This window comes from Fusarium flagelliforme (assembly GCF_020744385.1).
Source record: "Fusarium flagelliforme strain FIESC 12 MPI-CAGE-AA-0113 chromosome Unknown B0J16scaffold_4, whole genome shotgun sequence".
NCBI lineage: Eukaryota > Fungi > Ascomycota > Sordariomycetes > Hypocreales > Nectriaceae > Fusarium > Fusarium flagelliforme.
Window position 1 is genome coordinate 4,109,306 of NW_025763506.1, and position 17,848 is coordinate 4,127,153.

General features: G+C 48.6%; 9 protein-coding genes across 9 annotated transcripts; 5 read left to right on the top strand and 4 right to left on the bottom strand.

The window, feature by feature from the left end:
- Positions 1-367: 367 nt before the first annotated feature.
- Positions 368-873, top strand: B0J16DRAFT_320681 (Pam16-domain-containing protein; the record flags this gene model as incomplete). The annotated part of the gene is made up of 2 exons (XM_046125591.1): positions 368-370; positions 460-873. 2 exons carry the CDS (start codon positions 368-370, stop codon positions 871-873), a joined length of 417 nt encoding a protein of 138 aa, XP_045983545.1.
- Positions 874-1,451: 578 nt separating this feature from the next.
- B0J16DRAFT_399762 (uncharacterized protein) lies at positions 1,452-2,687 on the bottom strand (the record flags this gene model as incomplete). Its single annotated transcript, XM_046132460.1, has 2 exons — positions 1,452-2,511; positions 2,572-2,687. The coding sequence occupies 2 exons, from the start codon at positions 2,685-2,687 to the stop codon at positions 1,452-1,454; spliced, it is 1,176 nt and encodes a 391-aa protein (XP_045983546.1).
- Positions 2,688-3,156: 469 nt separating this feature from the next.
- B0J16DRAFT_415225 (uncharacterized protein) lies at positions 3,157-4,272 on the bottom strand (the record flags this gene model as incomplete). The annotated part of the gene is made up of 2 exons (XM_046133503.1): positions 3,157-4,191; positions 4,241-4,272. The coding sequence occupies 2 exons, from the start codon at positions 4,270-4,272 to the stop codon at positions 3,327-3,329; spliced, it is 897 nt and encodes a 298-aa protein (XP_045983547.1). The 3' UTR covers positions 3,157-3,326.
- A 382-nt stretch (positions 4,273-4,654) lies between these two features.
- B0J16DRAFT_399765 (uncharacterized protein) lies at positions 4,655-5,777 on the top strand (the record flags this gene model as incomplete). Its single annotated transcript, XM_046132461.1, has 1 exon — positions 4,655-5,777. The coding sequence occupies exon 1, from the start codon at positions 4,881-4,883 to the stop codon at positions 5,775-5,777; it is 897 nt and encodes a 298-aa protein (XP_045983548.1). The 5' UTR covers positions 4,655-4,880.
- Positions 5,778-5,893: 116 nt separating this feature from the next.
- Positions 5,894-8,306, bottom strand: B0J16DRAFT_144428 (biotin-protein ligase). Its single transcript, XM_046121940.1, has 5 exons — positions 8,139-8,306; positions 7,454-8,087; positions 6,826-7,401; positions 6,506-6,777; positions 5,894-6,458 (listed from the first exon to the last, which is right to left on the bottom strand). Exons 1-5 carry the CDS (start codon positions 8,173-8,175, stop codon positions 5,968-5,970), a joined length of 2,010 nt encoding a protein of 669 aa, XP_045983549.1. The 5' UTR covers positions 8,176-8,306; the 3' UTR covers positions 5,894-5,967.
- On the top strand, positions 8,130-9,079 carry B0J16DRAFT_144403 (uncharacterized protein). Its single transcript, XM_046121937.1, has 4 exons — positions 8,130-8,426; positions 8,483-8,514; positions 8,665-8,729; positions 8,830-9,079. The coding sequence occupies exons 1-4, from the start codon at positions 8,359-8,361 to the stop codon at positions 8,896-8,898; spliced, it is 234 nt and encodes a 77-aa protein (XP_045983550.1). The 5' UTR covers positions 8,130-8,358; the 3' UTR covers positions 8,899-9,079.
- A 1-nt stretch (position 9,080) lies between these two features.
- Positions 9,081-10,295, top strand: B0J16DRAFT_144404 (mitochondrial genome maintenance MGM101-domain-containing protein). Its single transcript, XM_046121938.1, has 2 exons — positions 9,081-9,808; positions 9,859-10,295. The coding sequence occupies exons 1-2, from the start codon at positions 9,153-9,155 to the stop codon at positions 10,124-10,126; spliced, it is 924 nt and encodes a 307-aa protein (XP_045983551.1). The 5' UTR covers positions 9,081-9,152; the 3' UTR covers positions 10,127-10,295.
- Positions 10,296-11,866, bottom strand: B0J16DRAFT_144424 (TB2/DP1, HVA22 family-domain-containing protein). The gene is made up of 3 exons (XM_046121939.1): positions 11,675-11,866; positions 11,421-11,570; positions 10,296-11,368 (listed from the first exon to the last, which is right to left on the bottom strand). Exons 1-3 carry the CDS (start codon positions 11,701-11,703, stop codon positions 10,465-10,467), a joined length of 1,083 nt encoding a protein of 360 aa, XP_045983552.1. The 5' UTR covers positions 11,704-11,866; the 3' UTR covers positions 10,296-10,464.
- Positions 11,867-13,356: 1,490 nt separating this feature from the next.
- B0J16DRAFT_342921 (RTA1 like protein-domain-containing protein) lies at positions 13,357-14,926 on the top strand. The gene is made up of 4 exons (XM_046127946.1): positions 13,357-13,846; positions 13,895-13,955; positions 14,007-14,420; positions 14,470-14,926. Exons 1-4 carry the CDS (start codon positions 13,543-13,545, stop codon positions 14,573-14,575), a joined length of 885 nt encoding a protein of 294 aa, XP_045983553.1. The 5' UTR covers positions 13,357-13,542; the 3' UTR covers positions 14,576-14,926.
- The last annotated feature ends 2,922 nt before the right edge of the window (positions 14,927-17,848 follow it).

The window sequence follows — 17,848 nt, forward strand, 5'->3', positions numbered from 1 at the left end:
CACTTGTTTCTATCATTTTGTTCAATACCTTCATTGCGGTCAGCTATATCCATTCTGCAAGCTCCATCGCGGGGCATTCTCTCGGTGAAGCTCGGTGAATCACGGTGAAGTCCCCCACCTCGACATGACCGGCTAATCGCCGGAAGGTCTTTGGCTGCCGGTGGTTCGGCGGGTGCAAAATTCCGACCTCGGAATGATCCGCAAACCCAACTTTGCACCCGGGGAAAAAGTCTCGAGAGCGCCATCACGATCCGATCTTCCTCCTCGTTGCGAACGAGGGCCGCTACGCTATTTCAACGTCGCTTCCTAGGGCGATATCTCCACCTTTCTCCTTCCGACATTCGAATTCCCCCATAATCACTTCACAATGGTATGCGCTTACACCAGGTCTTGTCATGACTTTTATATCTCGATTCGCCGCCTTCGATAAATTAGCCTGCTAACACTCTTGGTTCACAGGCGCACAAGTTCGTCGTCACAGCCTTCCTGACAGGCTCCCGAATTCTCGGTCGATCCTTCGTCGCCGCCTACAAGCAGGCTCAAGCTGCTTCCGCCTACCAGCGCGCCCAGGCCAAGGCTGGCAACACCTCCGGCGGAGCCTCTCTTTCCTCAGGCATGACCCTCGATGAGGCATGCAAGATCCTCAACGTCAAGCCTCCAGCTGGTGGACAAGCCAACGTCGAGGAAGTGATGTCCCGCTACAAGAAACTGTTCGACGCCAACGAACCCCAAAAGGGCGGCAGTTTCTACCTCCAGAGCAAGATTGTGAGAGCAAAGGAACGATTCGAACGAGAGATTGGTCCTATAAGGGAGAAAATGGAACAAGAGGCCGAGATCAAAGAAGGCTTCAAGCCCAAGGTCTACAAGGACTAGTCACATCCCCTTGGATATTGAGCAGAAGAAGAATATTGTCCGGCGGAAAACAAAAAGCGGCATACCGCACTTGTACGATTTGGCCTTTGGACTACGACACAGGGCCTCGTGATGGGAGTTATGAGGGGTTTTCGGAGAGGGAGGGAGTTTCTCCATGTATACATGTACATCTTCACTCGACTGCGGCATGGCACGGCGTTTATTGGGTTATCGGTGGCGTGATGAGCCGCTCGAGGTTGGATCTTAGACGAAGAAAAAAGACGACCTATGCTATCTTATGTTTAATACAACTGTACGATATTGAACGGCGTATTTGGGCTATCAATTTGTTACAAGTGAGAGAGTGGCGGCTCGATGGGACTTTACACAAAATGCGGAGATCAACAGCACATTTGGCATTATTCACAATACTCGGCATATAGCTCAGATGTATCTGAGATGAGTCGACAGTTAGGAAAGAGGTATGTTTGATGGATTCTATTAAGGACTTCGCTGGTGGCGATAAGTCATGAAAAAGACTGAACGAAATAGCCAATATGGGTATACCTACTCCAAACTCCAGCGGCAAACGACCAAGATCAAATCCAGTTACCACCAAGCGGGCGCGAGCTATGCGGCCTCACTGCCGGCCCATTCTGACTGTATAGGCTCTCAGTATAAGGAGAAGGGGGCGCAGGGCTATTGATAAGAGCAGGATATGTCCCCGCTGGCTGGCCAATCTCACTCATATCTTCATTGTTTCGAGAGACCCGATCAGGTACCCTCATCCACGCTCGGAACGCATCTCCCCATGCACTACGTCGGTCTCCGCGAAGAGTTGGACTGTCGGTGTTGAAGTACGACACGCTCTGACGTCTAGGTGACATAGCGGTTCGCTGGACAGGGGTCCAAGGGTTCTGAGGTACAGGAGCCGTGTGATTCTCATGTTCGGTAGCTGTAGGGTCCTGGTGCTCAGGGATCGCTTGGTTGCGATATACAGCGGGCCCAGGGTTATGATATACAGGATCTGCAGGCCGTTGAGGCCTCGGAGGGGAAACCTGTACATTCCTGAAAGGATGGATGATTTCTGGTTGAGGCGCGGGATCTTTGTCACCCTTCTTTCTATAGCGTCGGCAGGCGTAGAACACGATGAAGTAGGCCAGAACCAGGAACGCGATACCTCCTACAATGGCACCTACTGTCGCGCCTATCCAAGTACGAGACTTCTCAGGTGTCGCTGTTGCAGTTGCCTTTGGAGGGCCAGAAATTGTTTTAGTTGGCTCTGAGATTGTCTTCGACTGACTCGGTTCTGTTGCAGGACTATTCTCATCAGGGTCTGGTAGAGTTGACCATTGCGGCGATGCTGCTGTCCTGGTGATGAAGACTTTAGTGACACCCACAGATATCTGAGTCGGCGGAACAATGGATGGGAAGATAACGGTGGGAATGGTGGTAGTTGTAGTTGTCGGCTCGAGAAAGCGGGTGGCCCATCCAGGAATGTCAGGGAAAGCTGGCTTGGGCTCTGGGATTTCAGGTCTTGCCCTTCTTGAAGGCGTATTGATAGGTTCGGGATCTGGGATATCGGCTACTCTTGTGTCGTCTTCTGGAATCTCGGCTGCTATTGAGTCGTCTTCTTGAAAGTATGGAATGTACCATTCTCTAAAGGCGAGACATATTAGTAAATGACTTATGATGAGTATCTCAATCGGGTTGACTTACGGCGGCGTATCACAACCACCTTTAGAAACATATCCAAACCTATCTGTACAAACCGCTACAGCAGTATAGGATGCTGCCAGTACTGTGCTGGTAAGTAGGAGACTATGTCTGAACATATTTCCAACTGTTATCTTTAAACAGGGTTAAGATGTAAGGATAGCTTGGATAAAAGCTGAGATGTTTGGGTGAGAGATGAAGGTGAAGTTTGCGACCAGACCTCACAATCCGGGGGAAGAACCATTTTATTATTTGTCTGAGAGCTTGATCTTCCAAACAAGCTTTTTATAATGAAATGTGCTATTTATGAAGGTTTGGTGAATGCATGCTCGTTGAGTTTTGCGTCAGTTGTTTGCTGCATCATGAGAGTGTTTGTCACGTCACACGACTACGCATGGGGATATGATATTCTGGAACAAGTCACCAAGGCGATCTTGCAGCTCTTATTCAAACAGCGTCTCAGAAAAGACGTGTATTCCTCTCTTTCACGGACGGACGATCATGGTTGAGACAAGGGATGTCCGTGCGATGAAGCGTGTGAGCTTTCGCTATACCTACCTAAATTGGGTTTTTTTTTCACTGTCATGAGACAAATTGTAAGGCGAAAGCTCTTTAAGCTTAAGGGTCATGTTTCTATGTGCTCTAAATAAAATATTTTCCTATGTCTGATCTCGCGATATCTCGTGGGAATATGTCAAAAGGTTAACACCACCAACCCAAACCCAATCTGTAGGGCTACCACAGGTGACTACAATCACTTAATTCCAACTGTCGTCACGCGCCTTTCCCTTGCCCTTAGGATCACTGTATTGAGGCTCGGAATACTGTGATCCAGAGGGTTCACCTCCAGTGCCTCTGACTCCCATCTCATAATCTTCATTCTCTCCCTTCCAATAGTCGTTGTAGTGCGGTGGTGGGCTCATAACACGAGTGAGAGGTCTCTTCACTGTCTCTGTCTTTATCTCCTTAAGTTTTATGGGTTCAGCTGTTGGCAGTGGAGTTGGCACAGAGTCGTCTGAATGTGACCATCGAGATCTGCCGTCGTTATTGACTCTTATGTTAATATTGTTCTGGCTGTCTGACGGAGGGGAGCGTCGACGTCGCCATAGGACGAATAGTATTGGGATACATAGCATGGCTAGTAGACATAGTGTACCGATCACAACGCCAACCAACTCAACGGTGCTCAGAAGAGACTTCGAAGATGGCGCAGCGGTCGAAGTTGGCAAGTTCGAGGGGATTATATGAGTTACTCCTGGAGCGATGATATCGGAAGGGTCTAGTAAGAAGACGGTAGAAATGGTGGGTGTATCCTCCATGGTTATGGTCGAAGTATGTTCGAGAGTGACCGTATGGGGAATCTCGGCCACAGAATCCGACGTTGGAGGCTCACTTGAAGACGGTGTCTCGCTTGGGAACACCGTAGTCGCGAAGGTACTCTCTATCGTAGTAACTCCGATAACAGAATAACTAGATGTTTCTGAAGAGACGTAGGTATGAGTCTCCAAGTTGCCCGAGTGGGATTCCGTTTCTTGCTGCTTTAGCATTCCGTACGTATCCTCGAACTTAGCCTGGATCGGATTCTGCGTTGCAGTGGTTGGAAACTGGTGGTTTGCTTCGTTCCTAACGCAAAGGTAAGAAGATGCCAGAGTAAGAGTGTTAGTTCGCCTACATGTACTCAACTACCGGGAACCGTAGAGGCATCGTATGTTCTCGTGTGGTGTTTAGTATTGAACCGAGTTCGGTATATATCTAGAGATATTGGTCTAAGGGAGGAGTCCTATGGACTTTAAGTACTTTTCAACTATACTAAGATGATTCAAGGGGCCTTGCAAAGATACGTGCATAGGTTCGCCTTACTGTTCTATGGGCTGCTATGAGGCTATGCCAGAGGCATATATAAGGGTGAACAGGATGCCAAAAAGATGACCGACTCAGTGTTATCGCTTCTTGTAGGCGAATGAGGTCGATTATCTACCGTGAACAAAAACGGCTACTTCTGTCCAAAGAAGTGCATTCCGTCGCGTAGTGATTCGGCTAGGTTCATCTCAACGCAAACACTCGTCTATTAATCAATGACCAGCAATCGCTCTATTCAACGATAGGCAGCTTTGTATGTCCAATAGTCAGTGCTAAGTATCGCAGTTGGATTTTCTCGGTGGTTATAAATTCCCAACTTTGGTCCTTGTGTTCTTGTACAAGAAACACAAGCCCCTTGAACCGAACAACCTCTCGTATCTAATACATACAACCTCCAATAACTAGACTCCTTCAAGACGACTTCAACAAAGTTTCTATCTCTACCTTTGACGATGGAGAATCAACAAGATCCCCCAGATGACGCCTCCCCGACAACCCGGCCTCAACACAGGAACAAGCCCCGTTCATACATCGACCTCTCTGGCAAATTGTACGAAACCATTCCCCCAGGCATGGAACCGTTCCAAACCTTACCTGCATATACTTCCCGCTATACATCTGAGTCTGGCGATGTACAAGTCGTTGTGGGGGATGAAATGACGTTTATCGTGAGAGCCCGTACAGACACTACTGATGGTACAGGAGGCTGGCCCTGGTCGACTATCGAGAGCATATTCACAATCCCTATACCACAGCAGAGCACTACTACGACTGAGCCGGATGATACCACTACTACCAGCGAATCTTCAACAAAAAATTCAGTTATCATGCCTCCAATAAGCCTCCTACCACACAGCCCTTGGTGGACCCAAATTGATGGTACCGCCCAGAGGAGCGAAAGTACTGCGTCGAGTTCAAGTATCAGATCAAGTCAAAGTACTACTTTGAGCCAAACCGCGGAGAGTCCTGACGCTACAACGATCAGCACCTCAAGTCACAACGATCTATCCAGTAGTAGCTCAGATTCGAGCAGTATCTGGTCTACCACCACAAGCTCGGCGGAGTGGTCATGGCCAACCGAGTCAAGTAGCCCAGAACCATCTACGTCCGGTGCCGAGTGGGCAGGTGTAATAGTTGGTGCCATTTTTGCATTCATGATCATCATTCTGATCTTGATATCTCTCGTTGTTCGTAGCAGGAGAAAAGCACCTTCTAGAGACAACCAGAATAACATCAACATCAGGCTTGACAATGGACCTTTCGACCACCATCATGGGCCGTATAATCGCCCACTTGCAGAGACCAACCCGGGTTATGTGCCTGAGGGATGGGATGATATAAGGCAATAACTGTGCGATGTGGAGGATGTTGGCTATTTTATATATGTGAATCTACAGCTCTGTTTCTTGCATTCACGGTTTTTGTTTGATCTAGTTGGAACATTAATGTCTTGTGATTCTAGTGCGCCAAATGATAGCTTGTCCGGTACATATCGAATAGAAGATATATTTATATGAGTTCTTAGATGTGGTTTGTGACTTACGTCTTCCTCCTAACCAACCCCTTCCAGTAATCAAAGCTATTCTCATCACTCTGCAAAGACCAAGTCTTCCCGACGGCTCTTCCACTAGCATCTATCTCCTCAACCTTCAACATTCCCCAATCCTTTGTAATTCCCAACACGCGCGCCCTCACGCCACCCTCCGCCTCGAGACTAACCTCCTGCCTTGTATGCAGCCAGTGGCGGTAGTAACGCGCTTCAAGATCGTTTGAGAAGCCTTCACGAATGAATTGTGCGTAAATGGCTTCTATACGAGTGAGAACGCGGGCTAGAAGGGTCTCGACGTGGAGATCAGGTGCACCGGGGGGCACGAGATCGGAGATGGACATTGTGGGACGGGAGTTGAGGGTGTTTACACCGACGCCGAGGATGATTTGGTAGTTACCATCGAAATAGAGACACTGGGAGAGAATACCACCGACTTTGGTGTAGTGGGGTTTCTCTTTCGATTTGGTAGGATCAAGGGCATCTGGATATGTCAGCTTCAATTCTTCTGCAGCTAGCAATGTGACTTACAAATATCATTGGGCCACTTGAGCTTGATGGGAATGTTCTCGTAACCGCGGTCATAAGATTGGACAGCTTCAACAACAGCAATAGCTGTGATGTACTGGATGAACACCACAGGGCGGGACACGGCGAGATGGGCGGGGTGGTTTATGACGGTCGAGAAAATGAGCATGCCAGGAGGAGCGATCCAGACGTTGGAACCTCGACCTCGACCGGCGACTTGAGTTGTGGCAGAAACGGTGAAGCCGCTGGGGAGCTTGGGCATCAGTTTCGGGTTCCTGGTCTTCGTTAGATTTCGGTTTCCAGTGGTTCAAGGGTGGTCATACTTCTCAAGCATAGTGTTTGTGCTCGTCACGACTTCGCCATACATGAGCACCTCACCCCAGTTCCTCGCAGTCGGCTCAATCTGTCGATAGCGCTTCAAACTCGAGAAGAAAAGACCGTGGTTGAAATGCGGCGTAAGCTTAGGATGAGGAAGACCCTTCTCATGAGGAACGATCTTCTTGGTGATCTTGCTATAGTCAATACTGCCATTCTCAGAAATACTGGACTCATTCGTATCAGGTAGCGATTGCTGAAGTCCTTCAAGACTCCAGATCGTGTCTTCGTTCTGGATGTGGAAGCTGTCCGTCTCTGCGCGGATCCACTCCTCGCCATCTTCTTTGGCGATGATGTCGCTCCAGTCGGTTAGTAACTCTGATACACCTGTGTCGGAGATGGAGGAGAGGTGAAGGCGGGATAGAGATGGTACTCCTGCTTCGTGAGGGCTAACTTCGAGACCGAGCTTTGTGAGACAGCCTTTGAGGAAGGTGGCTCGATCTTTGTCGGTGGCTGCGAGTTGGCTAACGAGTTCGTCGTAGCCGGGGAGACTTGGCTGGGGGTTCAAGTTGGCGGCTGCGAACCTATACAACGTTAGCGAATCTGTAGATAGACGGCACAGAGTGCAGTCCGTACTCAGGATGAGGCCCAGTAAGCAAAGCCTTTCCATCACCAACAGTGCAGAGAACAACCGCTGCCTTCCCATCCCCACCATCAACATCAATCTCCTCATCATAGGTAGCCAGAACCTCAACCTTCCTGTCCTTGACCGAAGCAGCATCCACAAAAACACCGCCTCCGTTATAGTAAGATGTAATCTCGGAAGAAACCTCTTGCTCAAAAGCATCCTTCGCCACAGTCAATCGCACAGCTCTAGCTCCCTTCTCGCTCTTGTACTCAAAGCCCTTGAACGCACCACCTCGACATGTCCCGGGAAAGAAACCCAGCTCTCTTCGTCCAACGACTTCCATGGGCTTGTTTCCAACTTCAAATTCGCATCTCTGAGTTCCGTAATAGCCACCAGCGCAGAAACCCAGGTATGAACCGCCTCGGCGGACATAGTCGCTGATGCGACGGTTCCCCTCACCATTCAAAGCCTGGCAGTAGCCAAGATCGCCGCCACCTGGGAAGACGATTAAAGCACATGTTGCTTGCCAAGGTTCCTTGAGGACGATGTTCTCGGTGATGGGGATGACAGCATAGTTTGGTCCGAGCAGACGACGAAGAGACCAGATACAATGCTTTACTGACTCAACAGTTGTACCAAGGCCTTAATGAGTCAGTGAGGGGTATTCCACGTAAAGAATGTAAGAAGTCCAACCTGTATAAACAAGCACATTCAACCTAGCCGGTGCCATGGTGAAGTTTTGAGTGACTTCCTAGATATTTTGTCGTACAATCGGATGAATGTTGTCACTTGACTTTTGCTAAGATCTCGCCTTAACCAAATCTCCGCCCCTCGAACCACCTTTTAACCTCTTTTCAACAACACAAAGCGATCCGACTCAAATACCACGTTCGTTTGTGAACAGATCAAAAAGATGACCAAAGAAGAGAACAATGCGCAACGGAGTGCACAAGCCGAAGACGATGATGAGCCAGATGAGTGGTGAGTACAAGTTACTCTTTTCCCGAAAGCCGAGGCCTTTCTAACCGCCGATGTAGGGACAAGCGGATTTTTAGCACCGGATGCGCAGGTAAGTAATATCGACACAAAAAAGGCAAAAGAAGCAAAGAAGATGGATGAGGTTTATGAGAAGTCTTTGACTCAAGACCGTGACTATTCGACTTTGTTGTGTCTCTGTTTTGTTGGGGAAGGGACGAATTGCTAACGCTCATCAACTTAGATGAGAATGCCAAAATGACGGATTGCTATTTTGAGAAGAAGGATTGGCGCGCATGCACTGCAGAGGTGAGTTTCTTAAATATTCTACTCTTTCATCTCCTCCTATCTATACCAATTCTTTCTATTGGTGTTTACATTGTCATGGACTCGACTGACATTATTGTAGATGGAGGCATTCAAACAGTGCTGGAAATCTCACAACAACGATGAGCGCACAGCGACCAAGGATAACTAAGAAACTCTATGGAATGTAACTGTAGATGGGAACATGTATCAATACTGTATAAAAGTGTACAACAAACACATTAGACTATCTTACCTCTCAGATCGCCAATAATGAAGGCATCATGACTCTTCAACACTGTCTCCACACTGTCTTTGTCCCCACCGGACAATCTATGCACCCGTCATATCTCAAATTATCGCCAGAGCTTCACGCAAGCTTCCATCTCCAAGCCACAAAAACCTTCACAACACCACATATTCACAATGTTCGTGCCTCGAAGAACATTATTCGCTGCCCGAAGACAAATCCCTTCTCAGTACAACCGCTCGATCGCTCGATTCTTCTCCGCCGAGGCAGACGTTACCCTGCAAAACCCTTCCCAAGATGTTACGGAAGTGAACCAGGAAGATGTCATCACAAAGCCCAAATACACACCGCGAACTACCACTACCGCTAGATCCGCTCCTACAACGAGACCTGCGCCCGTGAGAGCTTCTACTACTGCGAAGCCTGCTGCTCCTGCGCCTAGAACAACGACCTTCCCTCCCAAACCTGCATCTACGAATGCTAGCAGCAAGCTAGCGAACCCTCACACGGCTGTTTTTACGTCGAAGAACACATTGAGCGACTCTAGCGAGACGGATGTTGAGAGCACACATGAAATTAATTGGGAGAAGAGCTTTTATGGTCTTGGAGTCAAGCCTGTCACCGTTGAGCAGAGCGAGGTTCTGTCAAGACCTGTCGATGTGGACGATGTGGAGGTTAAGCCCGATGGCATTATCTATCTACCCGAAGTCAAGTACCGAAGACGCTTGAATGAGGCTTTTGGACCTATGGGATGGGGCATGGTTCATCGTGGAGAGGTTGTCGTGGGACAGAACATTGTCACGCGAGAGTATGCCCTTATTGTTAACGGCCGGTAAGTTCGACATATGTGCACTGGAAATAACAATTGCTAACGTACGAAAGTATGGTATCCCAATCCCAGGGTGAAAACAACTTTTTCAGCGCTGAGGGTGTCCCCGCTGCTATCGAGGGTGCCAAGTCCAACGCCTTGATGCGTTGCTGCAAGGATCTCGGCATTGCCTCTGAGCTGTGGGATCCCGTCTTCATCCGCTGGTTCAGAAAGAACTACATGGAGGAGCGATGGGTTGAGCACGCGACTACCAAGAAGAAGAGGACATTCTGGTACAAGAAGGGTCTTGCTGAGGCAGTGTATCCTTACAAGCTTGTCTAAGCACCTTACAAAACTCCCCTCGCTTTATTTTTGCATAGACGGTAAAATATGGCATGTATGATATGGTTATGTATGTACGATTGGGTACAGTAGAAGTACCAGCTAGATATGGTACGGGCGTATGGAGCGATACTGTAGATATTCAGAGGAAATGGATGGGCCAATGCGAACCGGGTTTTGAGAAGCATGGGATATGTACACCGAACTTCTCGTCTATAGATATGCATGTCCATTGGTTGGAACCGTGATCCTCCATTGGAGGCCATATCAAAAGGCAAACACCATGTCTAATAGCAAGACCCAAACTCCTGCAAAACCCACTTTCCAGAACGAAGTACCTATCTTTCTCTTCCAGTCGAGCTGGCGCCTCCTTGCGCGGCATCACCGCCCCAGCCCCAGGGAACCCACGAGCCTGATGTGTTCCTCTGCCCAGCTCCCATGTTTCTCCTGCGCATCTGACGGTCATCATCCGAACTGGTATCGGCATCAATTCTCTCAAAGTCCGTCTCGCTGCGGCTCTTGCTGATACCACTCCATCCACTCAGTCCACTAGGCGGTCGTTGGGTAGGCTCTTCGTCATCGTTGTTACCGTAGCCTCCGTATGCCATGGGATCGCGGCGAGGACCTGTGTTTTCTTGAGCGCGCTGAGCTTCGGAGCGGAGATCTTGTGCTTCGCGATCGAGTGCGGAAAGAAGAACATTTAAACGATCGCGCTGTGTGGAGATAAAGTCCATCCTTGCACCAGACTCGCGCAGATGCGGGGGAATCAACGCCTCGGGGTTTCTAGGTTCTCCGCCCATCGTCCTGGTACCAGCTGATTGACCACTTCCACCGGTGGTAGCACCTGCACTGGTAGCAGCAGCTACAGCGCTGGAAAGCAGGCTGTAAAAGTCGGTACCGGCGTTACCGTTGTTGTTGGCGGCCCATCGCGAACCGGGGACGTTGAATCGTGAGAGAAGCGATTGCGTGTAACCCTGGTTTGTCTCGGGAGGAGGCGACTCGGGCTCGGAGGGTGGGAGTCCGAGGACCTTGACTCTGAACTGCTCGATGGCGAGCTTGAGGTAAGATATTCCGGCAGCAGTCAAGCGCTCATGTGAGCTTGCAATGAAGTCGTCAATCTGCGTCTCGTTCTTTTCAAGGTAGGGGTGTACGTATTCCTCGTAGAGGAATTTGGCGCCTTGGGTTTGGGGGAGGATGAGGTAGAGGAGGAACATTAGGCGGAAGTAACCATAGAATGGGATCCTGCGCGCGCGTAAGTATAAGGAATTACTTCTCGTGGGATATTTGTACTCACCATGAGATAATGAACCAGACCCAAGACTCAGCAAGGAGACAGCAGCTGAGGACGACCCAGTACATCAACCATGGCGTAAGCTGGGCGGGATCATGAGAGTTGAGTGCTTTATAAGATGCAAAGATGGGAAACAGAAATGAAGCGACAGAACTATTAGAGACGAATAGTCAGTTAATCAGATCCATTGACATCGTGAGTCGTTGCGCAATGACGTCTCATGACGAAGCGTGATAAGGCCGAAGCTTAAAACTTACGATAAGAGCATAGGAAAAAGGTCAAACATGGCTGCGAAGGTCTCGGGGTAACGACCCTCGTACGTCTGGAGAAGCTAGGTATTCGAGGAGAAAGAAGGAAAATCAACGAAGGTTAGCAGTCTCGAGAAGAAAAGTATTGGTAGGTGTAGTTGAAGAAATCTATGATAGCAGCTGATGAGAGCTGAAAACGGGTGAAGAGTGGGCGTCGAAACTACCGCCGCTTACGGGATGAGCGGGGGCGGGGCAGCTATTTTCGCGTGACGATAGTGGATAGATGACTCCACTGGATCTGAGCTACAGATAGAGATCACCTGCAGAGAATATTGAGGCTCGTGATCAAGTCCAATGTCTATAACTCGAGACGAGATTAACATGATAGCATGGTATTTTATTGCTCATATCGCTTCAATGTATGTTGCCTCCTGCGTCATGACTGTAAGCCTTGAGTCAGTCAGCCCTACCTTCAAGACAAGTGTTTACATGTCTATGGACGATAATGGTGATAGCCTACGTAGCAGGTAGGCATCGATATTCATATATCAGAAAGGAGTATCCATGTTCTTAAAGACGGGCGAAAGGTAGAACCGCGCTTACGGTTAAGCAATGACTTATTCCGCGCTCGGTTAACTGATTCAACCAAGACATCTTGGCAGGGGGAATGTGCGTTTATTAATAAAGATACGAGAATAAGCAATTTACAAACAAAACGAGATTGTATGTAATATCGACCGAAACTTCGGGTCTGTGGTTTTCTAATGTCGTCGGTCCGGAGCCCGAGAATATTCTTCAACTCCGGCTCCGTTCCGGGCCAAGACTCAGCGCCGTCTTGGCCGAGCCCGAGAATTGACTTCAAGACGTCGGAGAATATCAAAGGTCAATAGTTCTATTCTTGTATACACCGCGCACTCTCAGAGCAGACTTTTCGGAGATAAAGATTACTTCGGCATTTTATTGCAGCTTTCAATCTTTAGCTATCCCAGCTGTCAAGTTTACCCTACAAACGACATAGTTTATCACGACAAGGGTTTTCAAAGCCTGCCGCAACGGCACTAACTAACATGAAAGACTCAATTGGGATAGTTCCGGAAATATCTGAGCTTTGGCATCGTGAAATAAGTCTAAAATAAAGGTGACATTTGACCGGGATGGGCCCAACGGGACCATTCGCTTCGGTTGAGTTACGTCGAGGTATACATGCGCGACAGACTGTAACAGTTAATTATGAGTCGGTAGTTTTCTAATTGATATGTATGTCATCAGACGTTACTCTTCAACATCATATAATCGCCTCAGTACTCACCAGCCTCGAAAACTGCCGAGACGATTCCCCAATCGTACTCATCATCCTCCCACATACCGAACCCTTCAATGACTCCCATGCCTGTTCATACGCCATCTAAGCCCGTCATTATCAGATCTTCCAATTATACCATATATAGAAACTTAAACTCAGCCTCATACTGCCGCCGCCCGCGGACGCCCGAGCCCGGATGCAACGGAGTGTCCGACCCACACCGCAGCTGAATTCTTGGTATCCACTGCATTGGAAACAAAACCTGTAGAGTGACAGAAGTGACGACGTAACTATGTGTGACTGTCCGCGGAGCCGGATTGGAGATGTTTGGGCCGACGGGGGGATTTCAGATCTTGAAAACCTGAAACTGTGGCTCTTTAAAAGGGTCGGAAGGGCCGTTGTATTGGATATAGAAAGTCAAAGTATAATATCGTCTAATACAACACACAAGACAAGAACTATTATAACGACACCGACTGTCGAAGTACAAAGACTTGGCTCACAACCATACAATACTATTCATACCATCCAGATAAATCCTTGATTATCTGCCTTACCATAAACGAACACCAAAATGAGCATGTCAAGGCTGCCCAACGGGCTCATCTCATTCGGCCCCGACGCCAACTGCACACTCGACACATGTCCCCTCGAAGCGAGCATTCTACGATATCAACCCAGCATCCCCGCTAACGCCGTCTTCGCAGGCGTCTTCGGGTTATCATTAATCATCCATGCTTTCCAAGGCATTCGGATGCGGACGTGGGGGTTCATGGCGAGCATGATTGCGGGTTGTATACTCGAGATTATCGGATATGTTGGACGTTTTATTATCCATGATAATCCTTTTGACTTTAATGGCTTTTTGATGCAGATTAGTATGTGCTCACTAGTAGGATTGAAGGAAGATTTACTAACTCTGATAGTTTGTATTACCGTTGCGCCAGTCTTCTTCTCTGCGGCTATCTATGTCCTCTTATCCCAGGTGTAAGTCAACTACTCACTCCAACTATCAAGGAATCAACTGACACTCACCAGTATCAACCATGTCGACCCAAATATCTCTCGTTTCCCACCTCAGTACTTCTACTGGATTTTCATCCCTTCCGACATCGTCTCCCTCATCCTCCAAGCCGTCGGCGGCGCCCTCTCCTGCGTCGCCTCAACTCACAAAGATGTCAAGACCGGCGAAGACATCTCCCTGGCCGGTCTGATCTTCCAAGTCGTCACCCTCATCTGCTTCTGCGCCTTGTTCATCGACTACGTTATCAAAGCCTCCAAATCCTCCTCGCGAGACCGTCTTGATAAGCCCATCGTGATGTTCCTTATCTTCCTGTTTGCTTCAACGATATTTATTCTTATTCGATGCGGTTATCGTATTGCTGAGCTTGGACAAGGGTACTTTAGTGCTCTGTTCCGAGATGAGGGTCTTTATATCGGTCTTGAATCTTGGTAAGTTGTATCACTGTCATGTGAAAAACTCATTGCTGACTCTTCATAGTATGATGTGCATTGCTGTTCTTCTTCTGAACGCTGGCCACCCTGGATACGCTTTCCGCAAGAGACAGGAGTTCAGCGAGAAGAACCAAGACCAGGACTTGCCTTAATGGTACTGATGAAAGTCTACCAAAAACTCCAAGGCGGTTCATTTCGAGAGTTTCGCTCCCTACCGGATCCACAAAACACCCAGGATTTAGGGTGCGAAGGATAGATGATTCAAGAATTCATCTAAGACGATAGAAGACTACGATCTATTTCGTCTCTCAGGCTTTTGCGAGTCAAGTATACTTGATGCCCGAGACAACTCATGATAGTGGCGACCCAACAGTGAGGAAGTCGTCCAAGAGTTGTTCTCCAGTTCCAGTGTTTTTAAGCGATAGCGGTTACATGGGTAAAGGCGTCAATGGCTGTTTTATTTGGAAAGGTTATATAGATGGTTTATAGAAGTATGAATGATATCACCACTGTTACAGACTACCAAGGGCACCTAGTACGATTACTAACGAATCTTTACATAGACCAACAAGGTCATCCCGTCTTCGGATCAGATACCAGACTCATCGCTTTCGCTTACCGCTGGATCCATCCTTTAATCACGGAACGATGATGGTAAGAAAGTCGTACCGTAGACTTACTACTTGTGGACAGATTGCCAGAAGTGTATGAACAAGACTGCCGTTCGCCTCATTTAAAAGGTCTCGGGAGTTTACCTTGCTAGTCATGTGAAGTTGAACTCCGCCGATAGTCCGCACTGGGGTAACTGGAATCATTTCTGATGATAGGTCTGTGTGCCGAGAGAATCTTGACAACATGTGCTTTGCCAGATAATGGGTCGAGAAACGAATGTTAAACAAAACACTTGAATGTTCCCTCTGATGGATGTGTAAGATGATCACAAGTAACGCATCAGATGGCTCCTCAGCAGTATGCTCAGTCAGCGCACCGGCAGTCTTGCCATATGCCGATCTCTTTTAGATTCGCCGTTGCGGCAGTGCCGCTGACCATAGTTGCCCGACCATAAGCGTGGAAAGACACAGCTGCCGGCGATCTCGGCTACGATCATCGGATGACAGAGATTTGACAGCTGGACCCTTGGGGCACTTGCTGGCCAGAGTTGCTGTTACTATGCAGATTCAAACTTGAATCTCTGCAACTTTGCGAGGTAGCAGTGAGCAGTCCCATGGTGCCGCCGGCAAGATAATACAACCTTATGTACCTAGTCGAGTCTTCAAGAAATCGTGAACAAAGAGACCCGCGGTGCTCTTTGTTCCGAAACCAACAATAGGGCGTCGGACCGAAACCCGAATTCGTGTATCGTCTCTGCCAACCTTACTTTGCCTTGTGTCGCGTGTTGAAACAGTCCAGGTTCCCAAACCTTGATCGGAATATTTGCTTCTGTCATCCACCAACCCCGCGTGAGTGGACTGTCTTGGAAATTATTAAACGGAACGTTTAACTTTCTGAGCGATTGACGGAGTCGTCAAGACCCGATCCGAGGTGAAGGTGTGGACCGTAACTGAAGAGAATTCATGACCACGTGTCGGCCTAGCCATGAATGGAACTTCATCGCGATGGTTAAATGGATTGATGTTTGCTGTTATGCGGAGATTATGGTCGCCTGGTACTGTTAGTGTGAGCAGGGGCCGGGGGAAAGAGACTTGGGATCCTAGACTGGGGTCGGGACCGGGGAAATGGAAAGAACCATTGAGGATGACGCAGATGACTGAACAAGACCCTCAGTGAGAAATTCAAGGAGGAAATTCGAGGGTAATGGGTATGCTGTGTTTCAGTAATAGACGGTCTCCGGTGTGGCGGAGAGAAGTCGATAGGCTCGCGTCCATTTCATAAAAGAAATTGCATGGTAGGAAAAAGGAACAATGACGAATAACCTACGCTACGCGTGGTAATATATGACAGCGAGTCTGCCTAGACATATGCTGGGATATGCATATTGCGTGGAAAGTTCCAAGACCATTCCATAACCACCACACTGGGCTCATACTGGGATAAATAGCATCACCGCTACCACCGCAGACGGAATGCAATGAAGTGCATCAGTAATCAAATCGCCCGTAAGCATTGACAAGATCATGGCGACACGGTAGCAGCGAGCAAGGCTGTGAACAAGGCGTCTAGACTGATAGGGCTCGAAGCTTGAATGTCATCATGTCGGTTGTTGGCGAGGCGAGCCGGTCCCAGCGAGTTGGGTGAGAAACAGGGGTGTCAGCTCTATCCTCTTCTTAGTTATGATCAACCAGAGAAAAGAGCCGACGGCTAGTGAATTAGGATCGCCTAGGCCAAGCTGAGTTATTCCTCGTGCCTGGACGTTCACTCTCGTGAAAAATCTGGTCTCTTTTGTGGATAGAGAATGGAGACATCTCGTCGAATGTGTGTAGCGCGTAAACGGCCTGAACTAGCTCCCAGTGTTTTGTGAACGAATATTGAGGGGTCGCTAGTGTAAACAGCTCTGTGCGAGTTAAATGTCGACCATGTGAGCGAGCGAAACTGATAGGTTGGTATGTTGGAAGGGATATGCTGGTCACTGCTGCTGCTGATGGTTGTCGATGACGAGAAGGAGGGAGATTCTCCGCGTGTTAGCATCGTCGTGTGAGTTTGCAGATGAAGGTTGGTAGATCCGATTTGGACGATGTCACCTTTCCAACAAGAGGTAAAATCCATGTGTGCAGACGCAGGCACCAGGGGATAACACACACCCTTGAGAGTTGCAGCCAAGATTGGAGACTAAAGTCGCGAAAGGGCTAGCCTCAGGCACAGACCTCCCATTGGCTCGCGGAAAGCTCACCGTTGCCGCCGACCAAGGGAGCTTGAGCTGATAGGGGTACGTCTGACATGTCGGAGTCAGCGAGCGCTGGCCGCAGAGGAGCGCCTTCTGGAGGAAACCCAAGGATGGAGCCTGGATTGTAGACTTTCGGGGGATCCAACAATGGAAAGTATCTGCGTTCCTGTAGCAAATAGATAGGAAAGCCAAGGCATGAGGATTGGTAACTCCATAGTCATCTGGAAATAAATAAAAGCATTGGGAGCTCAATGGCAGACTCGAGCAGCGGCAAATTTCCTTACTGCACATTATTTCTGCGTCCTGAAGCACACTTTGCAATAATATGCGTCGGGATAGCGGCAAGGCGCTTGGGGATGAAGAATGTCTTAGAGAAATTGAACCCTTGAGAACCATTTCCTCCATATGATCTGTGCGGCTTTGCTGTGCTGAGTGAGATAATAATTCTTCAAGCCCGCGAGTGGAGCGCCTTCATCTCTTGTCAATGCGGATTTTTGGATCATTAATGATCTGGTAAGCCATGTCCCGGCGAGCAAGGTTAATTACGCCTCTGAGGCGATCTCGAAAAAGGGAGCCAGGTCCA